At 66.6% G+C, this 24,685-nt stretch overlaps 4 protein-coding genes across 4 annotated transcripts; 1 reads left to right on the forward strand and 3 right to left on the reverse strand.

Moving 5' to 3' along the window:
- Positions 1–1,889: 1,889 nt before the first annotated feature.
- Positions 1,890–8,506, reverse strand: CCDC124 (coiled-coil domain containing 124). The gene is made up of 5 exons (XM_084498991.1): positions 8,160–8,506; positions 6,872–7,043; positions 2,908–3,094; positions 2,419–2,533; positions 1,890–2,096 (listed from the first exon to the last, which is right to left on the reverse strand). Exons 2-5 carry the CDS (start codon positions 7,028–7,030, stop codon positions 1,892–1,894), a joined length of 666 nt encoding a protein of 221 aa, XP_084355117.1. The 5' UTR covers positions 7,031–7,043; positions 8,160–8,506; the 3' UTR covers positions 1,890–1,891.
- Positions 8,507–9,269: 763 nt separating this feature from the next.
- Positions 9,270–14,260, reverse strand: SLC5A5 (solute carrier family 5 member 5; the record flags this gene model as incomplete). The annotated part of the gene is made up of 15 exons (XM_084498412.1): positions 9,270–9,413; positions 9,492–9,604; positions 9,694–9,797; positions 10,575–10,783; positions 10,876–10,977; positions 11,162–11,232; positions 11,939–12,051; positions 12,157–12,245; positions 12,363–12,492; positions 12,756–12,896; positions 12,983–13,137; positions 13,228–13,295; positions 13,413–13,464; positions 13,757–13,822; positions 13,904–14,260. Coding segments are annotated over 15 exons (1,914 nt in total), but the record flags the coding sequence as incomplete, so codon positions are not given.
- A 1,565-nt stretch (positions 14,261–15,825) lies between these two features.
- JAK3 (Janus kinase 3) lies at positions 15,826–23,816 on the forward strand. The gene is made up of 24 exons (XM_084498960.1): positions 15,826–15,964; positions 16,285–16,494; positions 16,582–16,705; positions 16,808–16,919; positions 17,226–17,371; positions 17,452–17,728; positions 17,821–17,943; positions 18,035–18,192; positions 18,389–18,500; positions 18,714–18,900; positions 19,222–19,343; positions 19,431–19,562; positions 19,639–19,723; positions 19,804–19,937; positions 20,463–20,601; positions 20,685–20,836; positions 21,592–21,742; positions 21,833–21,972; positions 22,172–22,361; positions 22,479–22,603; positions 22,806–22,978; positions 23,053–23,170; positions 23,271–23,381; positions 23,458–23,816. The coding sequence occupies exons 2-24, from the start codon at positions 16,293–16,295 to the stop codon at positions 23,572–23,574; spliced, it is 3,330 nt and encodes a 1,109-aa protein (XP_084355086.1). The 5' UTR covers positions 15,826–15,964; positions 16,285–16,292; the 3' UTR covers positions 23,575–23,816.
- Positions 23,699–24,632, reverse strand: INSL3 (insulin like 3). Its single transcript, XM_084499001.1, has 2 exons — positions 24,161–24,632; positions 23,699–24,061 (listed from the first exon to the last, which is right to left on the reverse strand). Exons 1-2 carry the CDS (start codon positions 24,315–24,317, stop codon positions 23,946–23,948), a joined length of 273 nt encoding a protein of 90 aa, XP_084355127.1. The 5' UTR covers positions 24,318–24,632; the 3' UTR covers positions 23,699–23,945.
- Positions 24,633–24,685: the final 53 nt, after the last annotated feature.

The following is a 24,685-nucleotide window of genomic DNA, read 5'->3' on the forward strand; positions in this document are numbered from 1 at the left end:
ACCGCGAGCACAGCCCCGCAAAGCCGCAGTGCAGCGAGGAAGAGGAGGAGGAGACGAAGGAGGGGAAGGGGGGGGGGGGGGCACCGCCATCCCCCCCCCCCGGGGACACCACGAGAGGGATGTAAGGGTGGGGGGGGCTCAGTATGGCTGGGGGGGGCTCCAGGAACAAAGCTGGCAGTGGGGGGCCAAGAATTGGGCTGAATTTGGGCATTTTTTGTACCGGGGAGAGCCCCCCTTTGCCCCCCCCCCCAAGCCAACACCCCCCCCAACGGGATTTGGAAGGGCCCCACCCAAATGGGGTGGGCGGAAGCCTCCCCCAGCCCCAAATTATCAGCCCTCCGCCCCCCCCCCGGCCCCGTTTTCCCCCCATTTTTTTGTTTTTTCATTTTTTTTGCTCAATTTTTTGTTTTTAATGGGATTCAAACACCACAAACTTCTCACGGGGGGGGGGGGTGAAGGAAACACGCCGGCTGCATTTCTCCCTGCCTCTGCCCCCCCCCCAGGGGTAAAGGGGCTTGGGGTATGTGTGCGTGTGTGTGGGGTCAGACCCCCTTCCACCTCCCCTCTGCCAAAAAGGGGGGGGCGCAGAGGGGTTGGGGCTGGGGGTCCTGTACCGTGAGAAAGCCCAGCGCCCCCCAGTGCCCCCCCAGTGCCCCCCAGTAGCAGGGGCACTGGTAGCCCCCACCCCACTCGTGGCAGCACCGAAGGCGCTGGAGCTGCTGCCTGGGCAAGGGTTTAGACCTTCAAAAAGTCCTAAAAAAGGGCCCCGGGGGTGGTTTAGACCCTAAATTTAGACCCTAAAAGGTCTTAAAAAAGGGCCCGGAGGTGGTTTAGACCCTAAAAAGGTCCTAAAGAGGGGCCCGGAGGTGGGAAAGGGGAGAAAAAAAGAGAGGGAAAGGCGCTGCTGGCTCACAGCACGGGGCACGATTCCACCCGTTGCCTTCCCCCCCCCCACAAACCTGGGGGGCTGCAGGGGCTCCGAAGGGGGGTGGGGGGCACCTCGGGGCCCTTTCCATAAACTCGGGGCCCTTCCTTGCCTGACGCAGGGAGCAGAAAAAGCAGCAGCTTCACTTCTCGGGGGCAGTTCTTGGGTTGCGGATCCCCCCCAGGCCCCCTCCTGGCCCAGTTGGGGGGCTCTGGGCTCCCCGGGGGGGGCACTGGGGAAGTCCCACGCGAGAAATCCGGTGCTCGTGTCCCACACGGAGAGGGCAGGAACCTCGCCGGGCTCATTTTTCCCCCGTGCAGGGATCTGGAAGGAGGTTTCCCCCTCTCCCCTCCAGCCCCGAGCTGCCCAAATTCTGCTTCCACCTCCCCGGAGGACGCAGGGCTGGGAGGGGAAGGGAGGGGGGCAGCAGGATTCCAAGCTGGAAGCTCTTCGGGGGCCACCCCAGCACCAAAAATAAAATAAAATAAAATAAAATAATAACCAGGCCAGGAAGGAGGAGCAGAGGGCAGGGGCCTGCTCGGGACGTTGGGAGGAATTGGCCCCGCAGAGCTCGGGGCGCAGGGAGGAAGGCGGGGGGGGGGTCCAGGCTGTGAGGGGGTGAAATCAAGGCGTGGGGGCCCCCCCGCTGGAGCTGGGGAAGGAAATTGGTGTTTTTTTTTTGAGGTGAAAACCGAGCTGAGAAGCGCAGAGGCGGCGGCAGGCTGTCCGGGAGGCTCCGCGCCAGGAGGCGAGCGCGCGAGGGCGGCGGGACCCCGAGGTGGGGGGGCTGCGGCCTCGTGTTTAGCTTAAATCCGACCAAAAGGACAAAAAAAAAAGAGGGAAGGGCAGGGAGGGGAAGGGCAGGGCAGGGGGGGGAGGTTCCTGGCGCCTCCTGCTTCATCCGAGCGCGGCCCAGAGCTCCAGCCCGCCCGGCCGGCCCTAAAAAAAACAAAAAACCAAAAAGTTCTACTTTTGGCTGTTGTAAGCTTTGTGCCTCTGGTTCATGGGGTTGTCCGGGGACTTCATCCACTCCTTCTTGAGGAGCTGCTTGAGCTGGGACAGGCGCATGTTGGGGTTCTCCTGCTTCAGGCGGGGCAGGTTGAGCTCCTCGAAGGCGGTGAAGGCGGCTTTCATGCGGCGCTCGGGGTGCCGGTCCAGCTCGTTGGCGACGCTGCGGGGGAAAAAAAAGGACAAAAATCACCAGCAGGGCCACGCAAACAGCACCAGCAGCTCCCAGAATTCAGCCACGGCTTTGCCCAGCTCTGCTCCCCCTGTCCGAGCAGCTCGGGGAGCACAGAAAGAGGCTGGTGATAAAGCAAGGAGCCCCCTCCCCGCTCCAAAACGCTCCACGGGGCGTCGGGGCTGGGCTCGGCCTCGTTGCCGGGACAGAAAGGTGCTGAGGTGGTGGGAAAAAAAGGGAATTCCTGCAGGAATTTCTCCAAAAGAACGTGGTGCCTTCAGGGGGAGCACACCAGCAAGGCACGGCCGCCTACCTGAGGACGGCGATGGCATCTTCGATCGTCCTGGCCTCCACCGTGCCCTCCTCCAGCACCCTCCGGTTGATGTTCTCCTCCAAGGGGACCTCCAAGTGAGTCTTCTCCTTCTCCACTGCGCAGGGAAAGGGGGAAGGGGAGCTGTTAATGTGGGATCCTGGCTCTGTAACGCTCCCAGGAGAGGCACAGCCTCTGCCAAAAGCACCGAGGAGAGAGCTGGGAAACCTCAGCCCAGAGTCCCCAGGCCTGGCGAGGACGGGCGCCAACTCGGCAGCCCTGCTCCCCGCCTCAGGGAGCCAGGAGGTTGAAATTTGCCCCAATTTGGGTGCCAGAGAAAAACCAAACACGCAGCACGGAACAGCTGCGGGCAGCCCTTCCTCTCCGAGCTCCTCAGCCCTTCGGGGACTGAAGGTGAAGGAACCATCCCCTCTAAGGAGCCGTCCCCTCTCCCCTCTCCCCTCTTGGGGTCTTTCCGCGGTGCCCCCCAACCTGTGTCCGTGTTCTCCTTCTGCTGCTGGTCCTTCCTGATGCTCTCCTCGATCTGGGCCCTGGTGACTTTGCCCGGGGCCACCTGCTTGGGCGATTTCCCTTTCAGCTTCGAGTCCTCCTCCTCCAGCAGGCGCTGCAGCTCCTTCTTGCGCTCCAGCTGCTCCAGCCGCCGCTTCTCCCTCTCCTCCTGGAAAAAGGGAGAGCAGCGAGTCACCCCGAGCACCTCCTGAGGCAGCAGGGACATCAAAATTGTCCCCAAAAGCACAAGAAAGCACCTCTGGGACAGGCACCTCGCTCCCATAGCGCCGAGCTCACCTCAAGAGGAGCTGCTGGCTGCTTGCCCTGTCCTTAGGGCGAGATAATTCCCCCGTCCCCAGCCTCCTGCCAGCTCCCTGCGATGCCAGGGCTGTGAAACACAACCCCGGAGCACGAGGCACGGGCTGGGGCTGCCAAAAATCAGATTAAGCCCTCCACTTTAATTTGACTAAGTGGCCGGAGGTTGGAAGTTCAACAGTTGCTCGAGCCGAGCCGAGGGGCTGAATTCAACCCCAGGCAGGGGTCAGACGGAAAGCAAAGAGCGGCACAGCCTCAGGTTGATTTTCCAGCACTCCACGAGGGGCTGGAGAGCTGCTCGGCCCTCCGAGGGCGAGGAAAGGGCGCGAGGAGGTGGCGCAAAAAAGGCCTGGAGTGGCTTCGAGCACCGACTTCTAATCCTCCCCTGCCAGAGCCTGCGACGCCTCGCGAAAGGAGGAGAAAAAAATGAAAATAAACACAGACACACACACCTCTAGAGGAGCGCCGTGCTACAGAGCACTCGGTAATTAGGTGAGTTTCAGGGCTGCTTAATTAGGGGCCTCATCCATTATTCACGGGGACGGCACAGCCCAGGGACTGAGGCTTGGCAGGGTGGATTTCCTCAAGGGCAGCGGCACAAAACCGGGCACAAAACCAGGCACAAAACCATCCTCCTTGGCCACGTTTCAGGTTCAGGCCCACCACGGAGCTGTGGTTCGAGTCTTTGTTAGACAAACCCCACCACCAAGTCAGGAGCTTGAGGAAAACCCCGTCACGGCCCCAAAATGTGGGAGCAAAACACGCCCCGGGGGCCGCCTGCATCAAACCCAGCCAGGACCCGGCCCGGGGAAGCCTCCTGCAGCCAGGCAGGGGTGGGAAAAAAAAGCCACGAGGGGTTTTTAATTGCAATTATCTGTCCCCAACCTGCCGGTTATTAAGTGCTTAGCGCCCTGCCCTGAGACACGAGGGGCTGGTGACCGCCCCTCCCTGCCCCAGCCTTCCCGGCAGGCTTCCCATCCCTCTTCTAGTAAAGCCAGAGCAATTAACGGAGCAATTAACGGAGCAATTAGTGGCCTCAGCCGATCAGGAGGGGCTCTGGCCCCTCTCCAGGCACGCGGGGTGTTGTAAGAGAGCTGCCCGAGCTCCCTCAGCACCCAGGCTGGAGCACGGGGCAGCTTTAGGGGTGCAGGAGAACCCCAAAAACCAATAGGGATCGCTGGGTGGGGGCCACGTCCACCCCCTCTGTCACCTGGAGGGTCCCCGCAGGGACATTTCGTGGTGGAAAGGGAGCGAGAGAAGGGCAGAGCCTGCTCTGGGGGGGCACAGAGGACAGAAATCAACCTCCAGGGCTGGATTTCTGCCCTGGTGAGGGCAGGGAGAGGAGCAGTCACCCCCAAAATGCTCCCCAAAAGCTCAGGGGGCAGCGCCACGGGGTCAGCAGCATGAGCTGAGGGTGTGGGGACCCTCAAAGGGGCACCCCAACAGCCCCGGGGTGACACCACGGGACAAAACGGAGCCAGGCAGCCCCTGGGGGAGCTCTACCTACCTGCAGCCAGCAGGAAAAGCTGCTTAATTACACACAAAGCACAGGCAGGGGAAGCAGCACGGGGAGAGGAGAGCAGGAACGTGCCCGGGATGGAGGCTGGTGGACAAAAAATCGTCCCCTCCAGCCCTCCTGGGGCTGAGGCTTCAGTAAGTCAGGAGTAGAGACAAAACATAAGGCAGGGGAGCAAGAAATCTCTCTTTTTGGGAGCAGAATTGAGATTTCTAGCTAGCCGAGGTTCTCTTTCACCCCTGCTCTTCACAGAGGAGAGCTGCTGTGCGAGGCAGCCGGCCCCAAAAGCTCACACGGCCCCAAATGGGACAAGGACGCCTCCGAAAATTGATGCTGATGCCCTGCTGCTGCTGGCTGCTCTCAATAAAACTCCCCAGGGAGGCCGAGGCCACATCCTGAAGGGGAATCGGGGAGGCAAACGGGCAGGGCACGAGGGAAAACGCCACCAGCTCTCCGCGGGGAGGACGTGGGGTTTGTGCTTCCAGCTGGGAGCTCCCCGGGGACAGCACTGAGCCGGGCTCAGCTGCTCCTTCACGCCTCGCAGAGCACCCACGGGTGCCAAAAGCCAGCAGCAGGGAGCAGCAAAAGGTGCTCGCAGGGCTGGGGGGCGCTTGGAGGAACCCCAAAATGCCCCGAGGAGCCTCCAAATCCTACCCAGCAGCTCCTTTCCTGCACAAAAACCCAGCTGAGGGGTGGGGAAGGGAGGGGAGGCGGTGTTGGGGGGGTTGTTCTCCGCCCCAAAGGCTCCCAGCACGCTCACCCCACAAAAATGCTGCCCGGGTGCCACGGAGCTGTTAATGTGTTGCTGCCATCGCCCGGAGAGTCAGGGAAGAGGCAGAAAAAGCTGGGAAGAGGCAGAAAAAAAGGCTGGGAAGAGCTCCCTGCCTCTCACAGATGGCACAGAGGTGGCTGAGGAACACGGAGCCCCCCGACAGCTCGTGGCCACAATCGGTAGGGCTCTTCCTACACCAGAATCATCGGGATTTCTCCCAAACCCTAAAGCTGTCGTTGGGGGGAAGGGAAATTCAGCGAGCTCTGCGCTGCCCGAGCAAGACGGGGAGGAAGGGAACGAAGCAGCACTGGGCTTGAAGCTGGACCCAGGGGACAACACGGAGCTGCATTCCCCAAAAACCCGCCCGAGGCTCTGGGCTGGCCCCAGATTTGGGGTTTAACAGCTCCACCTCCCCCGCCCAGGCTGCCCTTGGACGAGCAGCGAGTCCTCACGCCAGGAAGCGATGAGGCAGCGTCACGGGCTGCAGCAGGGCACGCAGGACTCCAAATTCCATCCAAATTCCATCCAAATTCCTTCGTCAGGACACACACCGGGGGGGGAATTCAGGCTGACGGGCACAGCAGGGGCACGGGGCCGTGCTGGCCTCCTGCCCACCCCCCCAGGGTCAGTGCCAAACTCCCAGCACAGCAGCAGTCACCCCGTGAAACCCGGGTGTGACACCAGCAGGATCCTGCCGGGACAGCAGGAGAGCAAACAAATTGCTTCAGAAAAGATCAGGGGAGGCAGAAGTTTGTCTAACACGAAGGCAGCAAAACCCAAATAACCCCCAAATTAATTATAGATAAACCCATCAATGGATAAATCCAAACCCCTCTGCTTATGTGCAGCTAAAACCAAACCAAAGGGAGCTTTTGGGGACGTGTGGCACAAGCTGGGGGGGGGAAAAAGCTTTGCATTGAGCCCTGCTCATTTCTCCTTCCTTCTCTGAAAGAAACCCAAGCCAAGTTGAGGAAGGAAGACGAAGGAGTGAGTAAGAAGCTGAAGATGTGCTCTGTCAACAAATAAACACCAAGCCCTGCGGCAGCGCAGCTGGTCACGCACCTCGCTCGACTTTAAATCATTCCAACAGCAAAGCTTTCGCTCCCTCCCCCCCGGAGGAGAGCTCTGCAGCGCCCGATTCCTCAGTCACACGCTGGAGTTTGCGCTTGCTCCCACTCCCTGCTGCTTTTAGCTCCCGGAGGAGCCGCTCGTTGGAGCTGCTCTGCCCGAACGCCGAGCTCAGGACGAGGTTCAGAGACAGCAACAGCTCCAGCGAGGAGAAACGAGCCTCTGGGAGCAAACCTGGGTGTCGGGGGCTCTGCAGGAAGCAGCCAGGAGCTCACCTTCCTCTGCTCCTTCCTCATCACGTGTTTGTCTTCATCCTTCCAGTAGGCATCTTCCAGCTCCTGCTGCCGCTTGGCATCGGCTGCCGCCTTCGCCTCGGCCTTCCTCGCGCGGGCAGCGGCCGATTTGGTGTTTTCACCTTGGAACTTCTTGGGCATCCCTCAAGGTGCTCTGCGGGAAGGGAGGCGAGCAAAGAACGCGGCTCAGAGCCCTGCACGGGCCCCCGGGCTCACCGCAACGCCTGGAAGCGCCGCAAAACCCCCCCCCGTTATCACCTCACGTGGTGAGGAGGGACCCAGCGACCCCACAGGAGGAACCGAGCCCCCTCCACCCCCCATCCTCGGCAGCAGCACAGGCAGCGAGCCCTGGCGCTGCCCTCTGTGGAGCTGTGGGGCTGAGCACCCACGGATATACCACAGATGTGGTCTGTGGAGCCCTGGGAGGGTTTATACAGCAACACAGCCCCTCCTCAGGCAGGTATAGGGCCCTGCACACACACTGGAGCCCTCTGGGGAGTCACACAGCCCCTTGTTATGCAGATATAGGGCTCCTTAGACACATTGGAGCCCTGTAGGGGTTTACAGAGCCCCCCCTCAGGCAGATGTAGGGTTCCTCAGACACATTGGAGCCCTGTGGGAGGTTACAGAGTCCCTCCTCAGGCAGATATAGGGCTCCTCAGACACACTAGAACCCTGTGGGGGTTTACAGGGCCCCTCCTCACACAGGTATAGGGCCCTGCACACACACTGGAGCCCTCTGGGGGGTTACAGAGCCCCTCGCCATGCAGATATAGGGCTCCTTAGACACACTGGAGCCCTGTGGGGGTTTACACAGCCCCCCCTCAGGCAGATATAGGGTTCCTCAGACACATTGAAGCCCTCTGGGGGGTTACAGAGCCCCCCCTCACACAGATATAAGGCCCCACACACACACTGGAGCCCTGTGGGGTCACCCAGCCCCCCCTCAGGCAGATTTCGGGCCCCACACCCCCACCCTACGACCCCCCTGCGCTGTCAGGCCACAAGGAGCCCCCCCAGGGGCCGGGCCTTTGGGACCCTCGGGGCCTCAGGCGCCCCCCAGGCCCCGCCACCCCCAGGCCCGGCCTCCCCTCACCCCCCCGGGGCCCGGCGGCTCCTCCTGAGGGGAAACGTCCCCAAATTCCCCCCCCTCGCCCCCTCCCGGTGCCGTCCCCTCTCGGTCACCGCCCGGGACACCCGAACCCGGCCCAGTCCCTGCCCCCCCCCACCCTTAGGCCCCGTCCCTCCCCCCCCCCGGCCCCGCTCCTACCGGGCCCCGCCGCCCCGCCCGTCGCGCTCTGATGACGTCACCGCCGCTGCCTCAGGGCGGGGGGTGGGGGGGGAGGAGGGGCGCCGGGAGGCTCCTCAAGTCCCCCGCGACGCCGCCGCCGCCATTTTGGGTGAGGGCAGTAGGGCCTCTCACACAGCCCCGCGGGTTGAGAGGGGAGAGAAGGAAACCGAAAGGGAGCGGAGCGGAGAGAGGCCCCCACGCACAGCGGAGCTCCGGTGCGGCTGAGGAGCCGCGGGGAGCCCGCCCGGTTGCTGGAGCCGCCCCCAACGCTGCCGCTCCCGTGCCCGGCTCAAAGATGGCGCCGCGGCGGCGCCTCCTCAAGATGGCGGCGGGGCAGAGCGGGGCCAGCGTCACGTGAGGGTTGTGGGCGGGGCTTTAGGAGGAGCGGGCGTGGCCCAGCTGGAGGCTGGGGGCGGGGTCTGGAGGAGTGGGCGGGGCCTAGCGGGGCGCGGCCCATTGTTGGCCGGGTGGGCGGGGCAGGGAGGGGGCGGGGCTAACGGGAGCCACACCCCCTTCACCGTACTCCCCCAGGGGGGGCTCGAACAGAGCCGCGCGGCCCCCCCGCCCCCCCCAGCCCCCCGAAACCCCCCCCAACCCCCCAGGACCGCCCCCCCCCACCCCCCTAATTCCCCCCCTTGAACCCCCCCTCGAGCCTCCCTGACCCCCTCAGCCCCCCCCCAAGCCCCCCCCAGGCCCCCCCAGGCCCCCTGCCCCCTCCCCGACCCCCCCTCAGGGTCCCCCCCACCCCCCCCATCCCCCCCAGACCCCCCCCATCCCCTCATCCCCCCCCCAACCTCCTCCAGACCCCTCCCAGCCCCTATGAACCCCCCCCCGCCCCCCCCCTTGAACCCCTTACTCCACCCCCGACCCCCTCAACCCCCCCCCAGCCCCCCCAGAACCCCCCCCCATAAAACAGGCTCAACCTCCGGGACCCACCGCAGCATTTATTGCCCCTTGCCCCCCCCCCAGTGCTGTGGGGGGGGGGGCACAGGGGGCACCATCCTGAGGGGGGGCACAGGGGACACCAGCCTGGGGTGGGGGCGCACCCCTTGGTGCCCCCCCCGGTGTGTCGTCCCCCCCCCCGGGTCCCTACACGTGGGTCTCCTGCAGCAGCTGCTCAGCGGCACCGCAGTGCTCGGGGGGGGGCCGGGCCCTGCAGCCCCCCCGGGCCGCCCTCACCGACAGCACCGGGGGGGGCTCAGCACCGGGACCCCCCTGGGGGGCTCTGAGGACCTGAGGGGAGAGGAAGGGGGGCTTGAGGAGGTGGGAGGGGGGTTGGGGAGGGGGATTTTGGACGAGGGGGGGGGTCACCTTGGTGGGGTCACCCTGGGGGGGGGCAGCCCCCACCGGGGACACCGAGGACGTCTGCTTGGTGATGTCCCACCACAGCACGCCCGGGGGCAGCCGAGCCCGCTTGGTGGGCCCTGGAGGGGGGGGGACACAGTGAAGAATGGGGTGGGGGGGGGGTAATTTGGGGGTGCCCCCTCCCCAAATACACCCCCCCCGGCCTCACCAGCCAGGTAGCTGAGCAGCGCCCCCCCCAGCACGGTGCAGAGCGTCCCCAGCGCCCCGTAGTACAGGTAGGAGATGGAGTAGAAGTCGCCCACCACGGCCGGCCTGGGGAGGGGAGGGGGTGACATCACCACGGTGACGTCATCAGGCTGGGTGACGTCATCAGGCGGGGTGACATCATCAGGCGGGGTGACGTCAGCAGGTGGGGTGATGTCACGAGGTAGGGTGACGTCATGGGGGGTGTGGGGTGACGTCACGAGGGGCAGAGGAGGGGGAGGGCACGGTGGGTGGGGTGTCACCGTGGGCGGGGGCAGCGGGGTGATGTCACCGTGGACAACACCCGCAGTATGACGTCACACCGCCAGCAGTGTGACGTCACCGTGAGCAAGGCCAGCGGCGTGACATCACAATGCACAACACCCGCACTGTGACGTCACAACACCAGGGCTATGACGTCACAACACGCAACACCCGCACCGTGACGTCACAACGCACAACACTATGACGTCACAACACCCGCACTATGACACCACAACACCAGCACTATGACGTCACAACACCAGCGCTATATCACAACAGCAGTGCTGTGACGTCACTACGCACAGCACTATGACGTCATAACACACAACACCAACACCATGATGTCACACCAGCACCATGACGTCACACCAGCTCCGTGACATCACACCAGCACTATATGACATCACACCAGCTCCATGACGTCACACCAGCACTATATGACATCACACCAGCTCTATGACATCACACCAGCACCATGACGTCACACCAGCACTATATGACATCACACCAGCTCCATGACGTCACAGCACGCACCCAGCACCCGCTGGCCATGCCCCGTGTCCCCCCCCCGCCTCCTCTCACCGTGCGGGGGCCGTGGCCGTGCGGTGGTGGGGGGGCGGCGGCGTCCCCGGCGGCAGCAGGGTGCGGGCGGTGCCGTTGGCGCGCAGGGGGCAGCGGGTGCCGGAGGCGGGCAGCACGCCCGAGGTGGCGGCGCTGGGGGGGTACAGGCTGCCCCCCACCGCCACCCACAGCGACAGCGCCAGGCCGGCGGCCAGACCCCCGAACACCCCCTGCGGGAGAGAGAGGAGCCGGGGCAGGGGGGGGGGTCCGCATGGCACCGGGGACCCCCCCTTCCCGGTTACCGTGCCCCCCGCCCCGTTACCGTGCCCCCACTCACGGCCGTGCTGCACGCCGGCACGAACATGCCCAGGACGAAGGCCCCCAGCAGCGGGCCGCTGATCACCCCCATGACGGTGAAAGAGCCCTGGGGGGGGGGGACGGGGACGGAGCTTGGGGTGGCCCCACGGCCCTCCAGGGCTCTCCGGCCGCCAGCGGTGCGTGGCGGGTCCGTGCGCGGCCGGGCAGAGCCGGCGGGGTGGGGGGAGAGGATTGGGGAAGGGGGGGGGTCAGTGCCAGGCAGGATCTGACCCCCCCTTGGCCAGGCTCACCTGCAGCACGCCGCCACCCAGCAGCGAGGCCAGTGCTGCCACCGTGATGCAGGCGGTGCCGTAGATCAGAGCTGTGGGGGGAGCGGGGGGTCAGGGGGGCGGCTGTGGCATGGCACGGCATGGCACGGCACGGCATGGCACAGTGCGGCACGGCACGGTACAGCACGGCATGGCACGGCACGGCATGGTTCAGCATGGCACAGTACTGGGTCCCATGGCACGGCACGGCATGGTACAGCATGGCACGGCACAGCGTGGTGCAGCACGGCGCAGTACAGGGTCCCGTGGCACGGCACTGCGTGGCACAGTGCAGTGCAGCATGGCATGGCACGGCATGGCATGGCACGGCACAGCACGGCATGGCACACTGAAGTGTCACATAGCATGGTGTGGCACAGCATGGCACGGCATGGCATGGCACGGCACAGTACAGGGTCCCGTGGCATGGCACAGCATGGCACAATAACGCAGTGCAGCACGGCACAGGACGGTTTGCATGGCACAGCACGGCACGGTGCAGCACGGCACTGCATGGCACAGCATTGTGCGGCACGGCACGGCACAGCACGGCACGGTGCAGTGCAGGGAGATGGAGCGTGGCACAGAATGGGTTGCATGGCACAGCACGGCATGGCACACCATGGCACGTTACACCATGGCATGTCGTTGTGCAGCACGGCACAGCCCAGGATGAGGTGGCACAGATTGGCACGGCACGGCACGGCATGGCACAGCTCAGGGTGGCCCGGCCGTGCGCCACCTCCCGTCCCCACTCACACAGCCCCTTGGACACCAGCGTCAGCCTCCGCGGTGACAGCGCGGGCATGCGGGGCTTCACCAGGTCCTCCACGGTGACGGCGGCCATGGCGTTGATGCTGGTGGAGGCCGTGCTGGAGAGGGGTGGGGGGACAGCGCTCAGCCCCCCCACCACGCCGGGGGGGCAGCGCTGGGGCCACCTCTTCCGTGGGGACACCGCGGTCCCCAAGCGGCCTCACCTCAGGGTCCCGCTGTAGGCGCAGGCCAGGAACAGCCCCGGCACCCCCGGGGATGTCTGGAAGATGTCGAGGACCAGGTAGGGCATGTACTGGGGGGGCACAGGCGTGTCGGGGGGCTGCCGGGACCCCCGGTCCTCGCCCACCCCTGCTGCTGTCCCCATCCCGGTCCCCTCCCCGGTCCCCTTCCCGCTTGGGCGCGCTCCTACCTGGTCCGGGGCCGAGATGTATCCGGCCAGGAGGGGGTCGCAGTCCTTGTAGAGCGCAAACATCACAAGGCCACAGGCCACCGCGCTGGAGACGATGCAGAAGAGCCCCACTTGATTGACCAGCAGCGCTCTGCGGGCACGGCGAGAGATCACAGCACGGCCCGGCGGGGCTGGGGGGGGCCAACAGGACCCAGGAAGGGGGGGGCAGGATTTGGGCAGGGGCCACGCGAGGGTGCGGGGGCTGTGCGGGGTCGTTGGAGGAGCGCAGGACCCACGCGGGGTCCGCGCAAGGGCGCAGGGTGCAGGATCCGTGTGTGGGCTCCCCCCACCCCAAACGCAGCCCCTCGCCCCCCGAAAGCTGGGGGCTGTGCCCCGCAGCCCCCAGCCTCTCACATCCTCGCCTCCCTCTCGCTCCTGCAGGCCACGTAGCGCTGGACCTGCGCCTGGTTGACGCCGTACATGGAGAGCCAGAGCAGCGTGCCACCCAGCACGAAGCTCCAGAAGGTGTAGCGGCTCCGCGGGTCGGGGTTGAAGCTACGGGGGGCCGAGGGTGAGCCGGGGCAGCCCAGGCACCCCAGCACCCAGGGGAAGGAAGGGAGGGGGTGAACGAGGGGACTCACTCGCCGAAGTTCACCCTGGAGCCGTTGGCGGCGATGGCCAGGACCCTGGCGGGGCCCCCCACCAGCAGCAGCCCCCGGATGATGACGGCGATGAAGCCGGAGAGCATGACGAAGACCTGGAAGACGTCCGTCCAGATGACAGCCTTCATCCCGCCCTGCGCCCGAGGGACACCCGCTGAGCGCCGGCACCCAGGGACCTCCAGGGACCCCCTGGGACCCCCCCGGGACCCCCGCTCCCCACGCACTATGGTGGTGTAGAAGGTGCAGATGACTCCGGTGGAGAGCACTGACGCCCAGATGTCCAAACCGGTCACTAAAGGAGAAACGAAGGTGCTGAGCAGCGTGAAAAACTTGGGGTGGGAAGGGGCCGAGCTGTCCCCCCCCGTGGGGACAGGGACACGTGGACGCTGTCCCCATGCCCCCACCGTACCTTGGTTGAGGATCAGGGCGGGGGCGTAGATGACGATCCCCGTGTACAGCACCTGTGGGGATTTGGGGGGACGGGGGGGGGTCAGGGCCAGAACCCCATCCTGCGCCGGGGTCGCGGCGTGCCGGTGCCGCCCAGGCGCAGCGTGCGGGCGCTGGGCAAACACTCGGCTTTCCATTCCAAACAGGCTCCCCGCGGGGCTGCGCTCGCTCGGAGCCGCGGAAAACACGAGCACGGGAACGAGGGGGCTCCAGGGGACAAAAGCACCGTCAGCACGGCTGCGACCCCGCATCCCCGTGCCCCCCGCACACCCCGTATCCCCCCCCCGGTCCCCCCCAGGGACGCACCGTGGCCGCAATGTACTGCACGGTGCCGCAGAGCCGCACGCGCCTGCTGAAGCGCCGCTCCAGGTACTGGGGACAAGGATGGGGACCGTATCGGGGCCGCCCTCCGGGTCCCAAACCGAGGGGCAGGACGCGGCCCCCGGCCCCCACCTCGTAGGTGCTGGTGAGCCCCAGGCGGTAGAAGACGGGCAGGAAGAGGTGGGCGGTGAGCAGGGTGTTGAGCAGCTGCCCCAGGCACATCCAGAGGAATTTGGAGCCGTAGCGGTACGCCTCGGCCGGCACCCCCAGCACCTGGACGGCCGACATGAAGCTGGCCGAGAGCGAGAGCCCCACCGGCACCGCCGCCATCCGCCGCCCCCCCGTGAAGAAATCCTCCGAGGTCTTCTGGCCGCCCTTGGAGAGGCCGTGGAAGAGCCCGATGCCCGTGGACACCAGCAGCATCAGCCCGAAGACCCCGTAGTCCCAGAGGCTGAAGGTGAGGGGCTCCGGCACCCGCACCTCCGGGCTCTCCAACGGGGCCAGCGTGGTGGCTGCAGGGGGGGGGACAGCCCCCACCGGGCACCTGCAGGCACAGGGGGACGCGGAGCGAGAACGGGCACGGTGGTCCCGGTGCGTCCAGGAGCAGCCAAACTGCAGCGGGAGAAAACTTGGGGCAATTATCGAGGTTTAAGGCAAGCGTGAAGCACAACGTGACCGCGGCCCCGACCCCGTCCCCATCCCGGCGAGGGCTGCGCAAAGGGGTCAGCCCAAAATCAGAGAGGAGAGCACCCCGAATACCTCCTGAGCACCCCAAATACCTCCTGAGCACCCCGAATACCTCCTGAGCACCACAAATACCTCCTGATCCGGGGCACACAGGGGACTGAGCGTGGCTCTCTCCGGTCCTGCCCGCGTCGGAGCGAGTTGGCCGCGCGTCCTGCACCCGAAGGACGCAGCCGGGACGGAGCAATCCCCCCAACCCAGCGCAAACAGGAGGAGGGGCTTTGCCCGAGCACCAGTTATCTCCAGACGGGGACAAAACAAACCCAAGCTAAACCTTTACCCAGCAAAAGCACCTTCCTGGCCGGCTGCTCCCCCAAGGACTTGGCCAGGAGCGGGGCTGAGCGCCGAGGCTGCCGCGGGCTCGCCGGGCGCTGCTGTGCCGGAGGGGCGAGGGGCTGGCCACGGGGCCAGGCAGGAGGCAGGATTAGGCACCGGGGAGGGACGTGGAGCCGGCGGGGGCCGTGGTGATAACCCCTTCCCTGCCACCCAGCCAGGTCCCGGCGTGCAGGATCCGGCCCCGAGTCCAAGGCCAAGGGCTGGTGGCCTGAGTGTGGGGACCAGGGGGTGGCTCTGCCCGCTGGGGTGCGGGGACACCGCGTCTGGTCCAGCTTCCTCGTTCCCAGGCACAAAAAATGCTTTGTCCCATCCCAGACAGGTTGTCCCCGCGCCTGAAACAGCGGGGCTATGACCCAGGAAGAGCCCCAGCCTTGGGGACAGAGCCAGGACCAGAAAAAAGTCCCCTCCAAGGAGCGGCTCAGTGCCGTGATGGGGCAGTTCCTCATGCCCTGGCACTGTGCAGGGTCCCTGGTCCCCAGGGTCTGGCTGCAGTGACAATAAATCCCCGGTGGCCTTGTCCCCGGGGGGCAGGACCCTGCTCCCTGCTGCGCTTTTTGAGCAGCAGAAAGGGGAAAAAAAAACGATGACGGGCGGCTGCTGGATCCCCCACATCCGCTGGCGGCTGCGTGTGGAGCCGCACGGCACTGGGGCTGGGCACCCGGGGTCCTGTGGGCACGCAGCTGCCAAAAGGATGGGGGCTGAGACCACCCTGGGGGGCTGCGGGCAGGGCAGGGGGAGCGCAAGGTGCATGGGGACAGCACCTCGGTTAGGGGGGCCACATGGGACAGGACCGGGGCAGGATGCTCAGCACCCATCCCTGCGGCACCACGGCACCGGGTGGGATCAGCGGGGTGCCCCCGGCCAAGTGGGGTGCCCCTCTCCTGCCCCTGGGCTCCTTTGGGTGGCTCCTCGAGGCCCCCCACCCCTCTCCCCCTCCCTCATCAGGAAGTCCCTGGCTGCTCAGAGCCGCTGTGGGCAGGAAGGAAGTCACCAAGGGGACTTTTTGACTCTTCCCTCTTCGCTCGCAGCCACCTACGCAGCCCAGAAAACCCAGCCCTGCCCAGTCCCGGGGCCGGAACACGCAGTGCCTGCGAGGCCACCGGCACGGTGCAGGTACCTCGGGGCACCGGGATGGCACAGGGGGGTTATCGGGGTCTGGGCAACCCACCTGGGCATGGGATGGAGCCGCATCCTCCTCACGGTGGCCCACACCTGGGGGCGAGTGCCCATCCCTGGGCTGAGAGGCTGTGGGGAGGGCTGGGGCCGTGCGCACGCCCTAAAACAAAACATCAGCCTGCCTCAGTTTCCCCACCTGCACCCCAAGTGCGGGGCAGCAGGCAGCTGGTCCCAGCCCTAGGGATGCTGCGGGGTTTAACCCCGGGGAGAGGAGGATCCCAAAGGTCTCATCGGGGCCCCCCCCTTTGTCCTTGCAGCGCCTGCCATGGCCCCGCTGGGCGAGGAGACCCCGCTGATCGGGGAGCGCTCCTGCAGCCTCTCCTCCACCGAGCCCGGCACGCTGCAGGTGTACCTCTACCACCGGGCACCCACCCCTCGCGCCCCCCCTGACTCCGCTGGCGTCCTCACCTTCACCTTCGGCGAGTACACGGCCGAGGAGCTCTGCGTCCACGCCGCCAAAGCCTGCGGTGAGCACCGGCCCCGTGCCCTCCGGCCTGACACCGTCCCCGGTGCGGTCACGGCCCCGGGGACAGCTCCGCTCTGCCCGTCCCCAGGCGTGCTGCCCGTCTGCCACCCCCTCTTCGCCCTGGCCACCGAGGACCTGAGCTGCTGGTACCCCCCCAACCACCTCTTCACCGTCGAGGACGCCCGCAGCCAGGTCGTGGTGTACAGGATCAGGTAGGGTCTGCGGGGACGCGGCCCCCTGGGGACTCTCTGCTGGCTGATAGGGGCTGTGCCACGCAGGACGTGGTCCTGAGCCCTGCCCCTCGCCCCCACCAGGTTCTTCTTCCCCAACTGGTGCGGACTGGGGCAGTCGCATCGCTTCCAGCTGCTGAACGACCGCGCCAGCCCCGTGCTGGATTACCCCGTCATCGATTACCTTTTCGCCCAGGTGAGCCCGTGCCGGCGTCCCCATCCCCATCCAGAGCCAGAACGCGGGGCAGGATGTGACACCCGGGCACGGAGCTGGAGGGGGGCACCTCTGGGGCAGCCCTGCACAATGTTGGGGTCAGCAGGAGACGCGTTGATGCTCCCTTTAGCTGGGGGGGTGCACACACATCACCTGCCACAGCCTCGTGCGTGGTCCAGGGGTCTCGGGGCGCATGGGCTCTGTGCCGGCTGCAGCCCCCGGTGCATGGCAGGGGGCAATCAGGGGGCTCACAGGGGGGCTCCCACCGAGCTGCTGCCCCGTCCCCAGTCCCGCAGCGACTTCATCGGGGGCCGCGTGGAGGTGGCGTTGAGCCTGCCGAGGCAGGAGCAGTGCCTGAGCCTGGCCGTGCTGGACATGCTGCGCATCGCCAAGGAGAAGCGGCAGAGCCCCGACGAGGTCTTCAGCTGCGTCAGGTGAGCGGGGACCACGGGGCCGGGGACGATCCGGGAAGGGGTTACCTTAACCTCTCCCATCGTCTCCCCATTTTTCCCAGCTACAAGTCGTGCATCCCGGAGCCGCTGCGGTGCCAGATCCAGCAGCACAGCTTCCTCACCCGCAAGCGCATCCGCCGCCGCTTCAGCAAGTCCCTGCGCAGGATCGGCGGCTGCCAGGCGGACGGGCGCCACCTGAAGCTCAAATACCTGCTGGACCTGGAGCGGCTGCAGCGGCGCTGGGCCGAAGAGAGCTTCGCCGTGCGCGGCCCCGACGCCAACATCACCATCCACGTGGCCGGCGAGAACGGTGTCTCCTGGAGCTGCGGCAGCCCCGAGGTGTTTTTGGGGGGTTTTTTTTTGGGGGGAAGGGTCTGGTTTTGGGGTGAGGGGAGGGGAATGCAGAGGGTAGCCCGCCGGTGTCCCCACAGAGCCGCCAGCACTTTTGTGACTTCCCCGACATCGCCGACGTCAGCATCAAGCAGGCGAGCCGGGACGGCAGCCCCGTGGAGAACCGCATCGTCACCCTCACCAAGACGGACAACCGGGTGCTGGTGAGCTGGGGAGGGGGGCACGGGGGGGGTGGGGACAATGACACGGAGAGGGGGAGGTTAGGAAGGGGTCTCACCTTCCCCCTGTCCCTAGGAGGTGGAGTTCCCCACGCTGCAGGAAGCCCACAGCTTCGTGGCGCTCATCGACGGCTACTACCGCCTGACGGCGGACGCCCACCACTACTTCTGCAAGGAGGTGGCCCCCCCCCGCCTGCTGGAGGACGTGGAGAACCAGTGCCACGGGCCCATCAGGTGGGTGCTGCCCCCCCCCCCAGACCCATGGGTGATGGGGCTCAAAGAGGGAGGGAATTATTTAGGGGGGGAGGCACGAGGCTGGCGGGCACCGCTCCGCGTCCTGGGGGTGCTCGGGTGCGCATCAGGCTCGGGGTGCTCTTGGGCACGGGGAGGGGGGCACATCCTTTTCAGTGCCCCCCCCTGCTTTTTACAGCTCCGAATTCGCCGTGAACAAGCTGAAGGCGGCGGGGGGACACCCGGGGCTGTTCCTGCTGCGCCGCAGCCCCCAGGACTTTGACAGCTACCTGCTGACCGTGTGCGCCGAGGTGAGACCCCCGCACCGGGACCGGCACCGCGCACACCCCCCGGCCCCCCAGCACCCACATCCAGCAACGTGGGCAGGGGAACCCGGTGCCGGCGGGGTCGGTGCCACCAGGAAAACCCGGTGCCGGTGGGGACGGTGCCACCGGTGGTGGCCCTTTGGGACGGGCACGTCCCCGGGGGTCCCCGTGCCGCTGAGCCCGGCTCTCGCCCCGCAGACGCGCTCCGGGCAGGACTACAAGCGCTGCCTGATCCGCAGGGACGAGGACGGGAATTTCTGGCTGTCGGGGCTGGCCCGGCGCTTCTGCAGCCTGCGGGAGCTGCTGGGCACCTATGGGTGCTGCGGGCTGCAGGCCGAGGGCGCCCGCCTGCGCCTGGCCACGTGCTGCCCGCCCCTGCCCAAAGGTGACGGCGCCACCGCTGCCGCGGTGAGGTGGAGGGGGGGACACCCCGGCGGTGTGACGTCACGCACTGCCCCGTGACGTCATAAATCATGCCGTGTGACGGCTCGGAAGGGGCTGGGTGGTGTCACAGAGGGGCTGTGTGGTGTCATAGCGGGGCTGGGTGGTGTCACAGTGGGGGGGTTGTATGGGATCGGAGAGCTGTGTGACCTCATAAAACGAGCAGCGAGGGGCGGTGTGATGTCACCGAGTGAACCGTGTGACGTCACAGCGGGCGGTGTGACGTCACAGCAGCCCCTCACAGCCCTCCCCACCCCCCCCCCAGAGAAGTCCAACCTGCTGATTGTGCGGAGCAGCTGCCCCCGGCCCCCCTGCTCCCCCTCGGCCCCGCGCCGCAGCCCCAACCAGATGACCTTCCACAAGATCGACCCCGAGAGCCTCACGCGGGTACGGCAGGACAGGGGGGGGGCGCAGGGTTTTGGGGGCACGGTGGGGGGGGGCCGTCCCCATCCAGCACCCCCCTTCTCGTGGCAGGGCGAGAGCCTGGCGCAGGGCTCCTTCACCCACATCTACAAGGGCGTGAAGCGGGACCAGAAGGAGGACGAGTTCTACCAGACCGAGGTGGTGCTCAAGGTGATGGACAGCAGCCACCGCAACTGCTCCGAGGTGAGGCGGGGGGGACCCCCCTGAGCCAGCCCAAACGCCCCCCACCACCCCTCCTGAGCCGTCCTCCCCTTCCCAGTCCTTCCTGGAGGCCGCCAGCATCATGAGCCAGCTGTCCCACAAGCATTTGGTCCTGCTGCACGGGGTCAGCCTCGGGAAGGAGAGTGAGTGCCCCGCGTCCCCCTCCTGTGCCGGCACCCGCGGCCGGGCACGCGTGGGACCCGGCGGCTCCGTCCTCCCGCAGGTATCATGGTGCAGGAGTACGTCAGGCACGGGCCCCTCGACCTCTACCTGAAGAAGAACCACGGCGAGAGCAAGGTGACCACGAGCTGGAAGCTGCAGGTGGCCAAGCAGCTGGCGTACGCCCTCAACTACCTGGTGAGCTGGGGCCGGCACCCCGTGCCCCGATGCGTCCCCACCTACCTGTGTCCCACAGCTCCCATATATCCACATCCCATGGGTCCCACATATCCACATCCCATAGCTTCCATATATCCACATCCCATGGGTCCCATATGTCCACATCCCATGGGTCCCACATGTCCATATCCCATGGGTCCCATATATCCATATCCCATGGGTCCCATATATCCATATCCCACAGCTCCCATATTTCCATAACCCAAAGCTCCCATCCATCTACATCCCAAGCTCCTACCCATCCACATCCCACAGCTCCCATATATCCACATCCCACAGCTCCCCTATATCCATATCCCACAGGTCCCATATATCCATATCCCATATCTCCCCTATATCCACATCCCACAGCTCCCACCCATCCGTACCTCACACCCCCCAGCCCCAAGCCCAGCAGCCCCGATGCAGAGCATTTCGGGGGTCCCCCCCCTTGCTGGTGCCACACCAGGGGTGCGCTGAGGGTCCCTCTCCCCCCCCCCCCAGGAGGACAAAAGGATCACCCACGGCAACGTCTCCGCCAAGAAGGTGCTGCTGACCCGGGAGGGGGACGTGGCCAGCGGCAGCCCCCCCTTCATCAAGCTCAACGACCCCGGTGTCAGTGTCACCGTCCTGGCCAAGGACCGTAAGTGCCCGCGCAGCCCCCGGGGTGCCACGGGACCCCCACCCCCCGGTGGGTGCTGAGCTGGGGCCGTCCCCTCTCCCCAGTGCTGGTGGAGCGCATCCCCTGGGTGGCCCCCGAGTGCCTGAGCGACCCCAAAGGCCTGGCGCTCCCGGCTGACAAGTGGGGCTTCGGGGCGACCCTGTGGGAGATCTTCAGTGGGGGCAACATGCCCGTCAGCCTGCTGGAGCCGCAGAAGGTGAGGCTGCCCCGTCCCGCTGCCACCCCATCCCACTGCGACCCCATCCCTCAGTGACCCCATGCTTCAGTGACCCCATCCCTCGGTGACCCCATCCCTCGGTGACCCCATCCCTCATTGACCCCATCCCTTGGTGACCCCATCCCTCGGTGACCCCATCCCTCGGTGACCCCATCCCTCATTGACCCCATCCCTTGGTGACCCCATTCCTCAGTGACCCCATACCTTGGTGACCCCATCCCACTGCGGCCCCATCCCTCGGTGACCCCATTCCCTGGTGACCCCATCCCATTGCGACCCCATCCCATTGCGACCCCATCCCTTGGTGACCCCGTCCCTCGGTGACCCCATCCCTCGGTGACCCCATCCCATTACGACCCCATCCCATTGCAACCCCATCCCTTGGTGACCCCATCCCTCGGTGACCCCATCCCTCGGTGACCCCGTCCCTCGGTGACCCCGTCCCTCAGTGACTCCATCCCTTGGTGACCCCATCCTGCTGCCAGTCCCCCTGCGGGTCCCCGAGGGATTTCCCTGCTGGCTCTGCTGGCCCAGCAACCCTCTCACACTGGAAAAAGCGGGAGATGGGTGCGCAAAAAAAAACAGAACCAAGATTTTGGAGCCCCCCTCCCCACCTCCGGTGCACGGTGGCGGTGGTGGCAGCATCCAGGCGGTGCCCCCCATGCTGTTATCTCCAACCAGCAGCCTGCGGGTGCTGCTCGGGGTGCTCAGACCCCCCCTCTGTGCACCCGCAGAAGCTGCACTTCTACCAGAGCCACCTCCAGCTGCCCGCGCCCAAGTGGACCGAGCTGGCCACGCTGATCGCGCAGTGCATGGACTACGAGCCCCGCGCCCGGCCCTGCTTCCGCGCCCTCATCCGGGACCTCAACAGCCTCATCACCTCCGGTGAGCACGGGGAGGGGGGCGCGGGGACGGACCCCGACCCCCAGCGGGTCCCCCGTTGTCTCAACGCCTGCCCCCTTACCCCCCTCCTAGACTACGAGCTGCTCTCGGACCCGTCGCCCGCCGACGTGACGCTGCGGGACAGCTTCTGGGGGTACGAGCACGTGGCCGTGGGGCAGGACCCCACGCTGTTCGAGGAGCGGCACCTCAAGTACATCTCGCTGCTGGGCAAGGTGAGGGCAGAGCGGCGACGGCGGGGTCCTGGGTGTCCCCTCCGAGCTGGGGGCAAAATGCTGCTCGGGGTGGGGGAAAAAAGCTTGGTTGGTGCCCACCCCGTCTGTCTCTGCTTGTCCTGGGGGTGGCCAAGCGCTGGGGATGAGGTGGGGGGCTCGGGGGGCACCCCTGGGGGTCCCTGACGCCCTGCCCAACCAGGGTAATTTTGGGAGCGTGGAGCTGTGCCGCTACGACCCGCTGGGCGACAGCACGGGCGAGCTGGTGGCGGTGAAGAAGCTGCAGCAGGACTCGGCCAAGGAGCTGCAGGACTTCGAGAGGGAGATCCAGATCCTGCACTCGCTGCAGCACGACTTCATCGTCAAGTACCGCGGCGTCTGCTACAGCCGGGGTGAGCGCGGGGTTAGGATTGTCCCTGGAGGGTGGTGGCGGTGGGGGGGGGACACACAACACAGAGGGGGTCCTGGGTGCCCCCCCCGGGGTGTCCGTAACGGCTGCGGGTGCGCAGGGCGGCGCGGGCTGCGGCTGGTGATGGAGTACCTGCCCAACGGCTGCCTGCGGGACTACCTGCAGAAGAACCAGCACCGCCTGGAGCACAGGAGCCTGCTGCTCTACGCCTGGCAGATCTGCAAGGTGGGACCGTGCCCTGTGCCCCCCCCGTCACCACGTCACCATGGGGGCACGGCGGCAAAGGGGCTCCCCCGTGGGGTCTGCGTGTGTGTGCGTCTGGGGGTGGTCGGGATGGGGGCAGAGCGGTGCCGCCGCTCACCCTGGGGGGGCACAGCCTGGGTGGTGGTGGTGGTGGTGAGGGGCTGCGAACCCCCCTCCCTTGCAGGGCATGGAGTACCTGGGGGCGCAGCGCTGCGTGCACCGCGACCTGGCCACCAGGAACATCCTGGTGGAGAGCGAGACCCACGTCAAGATCGGTGACTTCGGGCTGGCCAAGCTGCTGCCGCAGGACAAGGAGTACTACGTGGTGCAGGAGCCCGGCCAGAGCCCCGTCTTCTGGTGAGGGCAGCGTGGTGCTGGTGGGGGGGGGGCACAGCAGCAGGACCCGGTGCTCAGCACCCTCCCACCGGCAGGTACGCGCCCGAGTCCCTGGCTGACAACGTCTTCTCCCGAGCATCCGACATCTGGAGCTTCGGGGTGCTCCTCTACGAGCTCTTCACCTACAGCAACAAGAGCAGGAGCCCCTCGGAGGTGAGACAACCCCCCCCCCTCAGCCTCCTGCCTTCCCCTGTGACCCAGCTGCTGCCTCCCCGAGTTTATGGCACCCCCGTGCCCCCCACTCTCCCCCCAGGAGTTCCTCCGCATGATGGGCACGGAGAAGGCGGTGCAGATCATCTGCCACTTGCTGGAGCTGCTGAAGGACAACCGGCGGCTCCCGGCACCAGCCGGCTGCCCCGTGGAGGTGAGACCCCCCCCCAAAACACGGTGGGGGTCCCAGGGCAGCCCCGCACCCGTGACACCCCCGTCCTTGTCCCCAGGTCTACGCGCTGATGCTGAGCTGCTGGGCTTTTTACCCCGGCACCAGACCCACCTTCAGCGAGCTGGCGCCCAAAATCGAGGCGCTGCGGGACGGCCGCAGCAAAGCCCGCGGGTAGCTGGTGCCAGGACCCCCAGAAACGGCGTTCTGGGGGCCCTGCTGCAGCCCCCCCAGCCCTCCCCCTCCACCCCACGCCCCTCCCCAGCACGATGCGCAGACGGACAGACACACGGACGCAGCGATGCTTCGACGGGGCTTTAATGGCCGCGGTGCCGCCGCTTGGCATTCACCTCCTGCCTCTCCCCGCGCCCAGCGCAGCAGGATTTGGTCCGTTTCTAATAAATTTGGGTAAATCTGGAAGCTGTCGAGAAGAGCCCACATTGGGGGGGGGATGCAGGGGAAGAGGGGACGCGCGCCCACATCCCCCCCCCGTACAGCAGCGAGCTCAACCCTCCGACGAGCCACCAGAGACTCCCCTGGGCGCGGGCGCTAGCAGAAGGGCAGCAGCTCCTGCCGGGTGCAGCCACGGGAGCAGCAGGAGCCAGCGGGGCCGGGGGGGGCCAGGCTGGGGGGGCCGTGGCCATCGAGGCGCCCAAAGAAGTCGGCTGGAAGAGAGCGGGGAGGGGTGAGGCACCCGCGGGGACGCTCCTGATTATTTTGGGTGTCCCCGTGCCGGGGAAGGGGTCCCCGCGCTCAGCACTCACCCAAGGCTGCCTGGGGGGGGCGGCTCCAGCGGGTGCCCCCGCACAGGGCCACGAGGGTGCGGACGAACTCGCGCCCACACAGCCTCAGCTCCGGCTCCTCGGAGGCACCGGGGGTGGCTGCCAGCAGGGCGAGGGCCGCCAGCACCCAGCGGCGCATGGCACGCGGCGGCACGGCACCACCGCGGGCTGGCACGGGGGTGGCTGCGCCCACGGCACCGCCGCTTATATCCCCTCCCACGGCCCTGAGCCCGGCACGTGCGTGGGGCAGCCATCTGCGGCTTGGCACGGCACGGCACGGCACAGCACGGCTCGGCACGGGCTGTTCCCGGGGCTGAGCACCCCGCCAGGGCCAGGGCTGCCCCCGCCGAGGTTATCGCCGACCTTGCAGCCGCAGCCCCGCGGTGCTGGGAACGGAACGGAGCAGGGAGCTCAGGGACATCGGGGCTGTGCTCGCCCTTCATGGTGAGCAGACACCCCCTCGCCTGCACCTCATCCCCCGTAGGTGCTCAGCCTGCTGGGGACCCC

The sequence above is a fragment of the Aythya ferina genome (assembly GCF_964211825.1).
Source record: "Aythya ferina genome assembly, chromosome: 26".
NCBI lineage: Eukaryota > Metazoa > Chordata > Aves > Anseriformes > Anatidae > Aythya > Aythya ferina.

Coding starts and splice junctions, on each gene's coding strand:
- JAK3 (XM_084498960.1), top strand. CDS start 16,293: ATGGCCCCGCTGGGCGAGGAGACCCCGCTGATCGGGGAGCGCTCCTGC. Junction 16,706..16,807: donor GTCGTGGTGTACAGGATCAG/GTAGGGTCTGCG, acceptor CGCCCCCACCAG/GTTCTTCTTCCCCAACTGGT. Junction 16,920..17,225: donor TCGATTACCTTTTCGCCCAG/GTGAGCCCGTGC, acceptor CCCCGTCCCCAG/TCCCGCAGCGACTTCATCGG.
- INSL3 (XM_084499001.1), bottom strand. CDS start 24,317: ATGCGCCGCTGGGTGCTGGCGGCCCTCGCCCTGCTGGCAGCCACCCCC. Junction 24,062..24,160: donor CCCCCCCCAGGCAGCCTTGG/GTGAGTGCTGAG, acceptor GCTCTCTTCCAG/CCGACTTCTTTGGGCGCCTC.
- CCDC124 (XM_084498991.1), bottom strand. CDS start 7,030: ATGCCCAAGAAGTTCCAAGGTGAAAACACCAAATCGGCCGCTGCCCGC. Junction 3,095..6,871: donor TGAGGAAGGAGCAGAGGAAG/GTGAGCTCCTGG, acceptor CCCTTTTTCCAG/GAGGAGAGGGAGAAGCGGCG. Junction 2,097..2,418: donor GATGCCATCGCCGTCCTCAG/GTAGGCGGCCGT, acceptor TTTCCCCCGCAG/CGTCGCCAACGAGCTGGACC.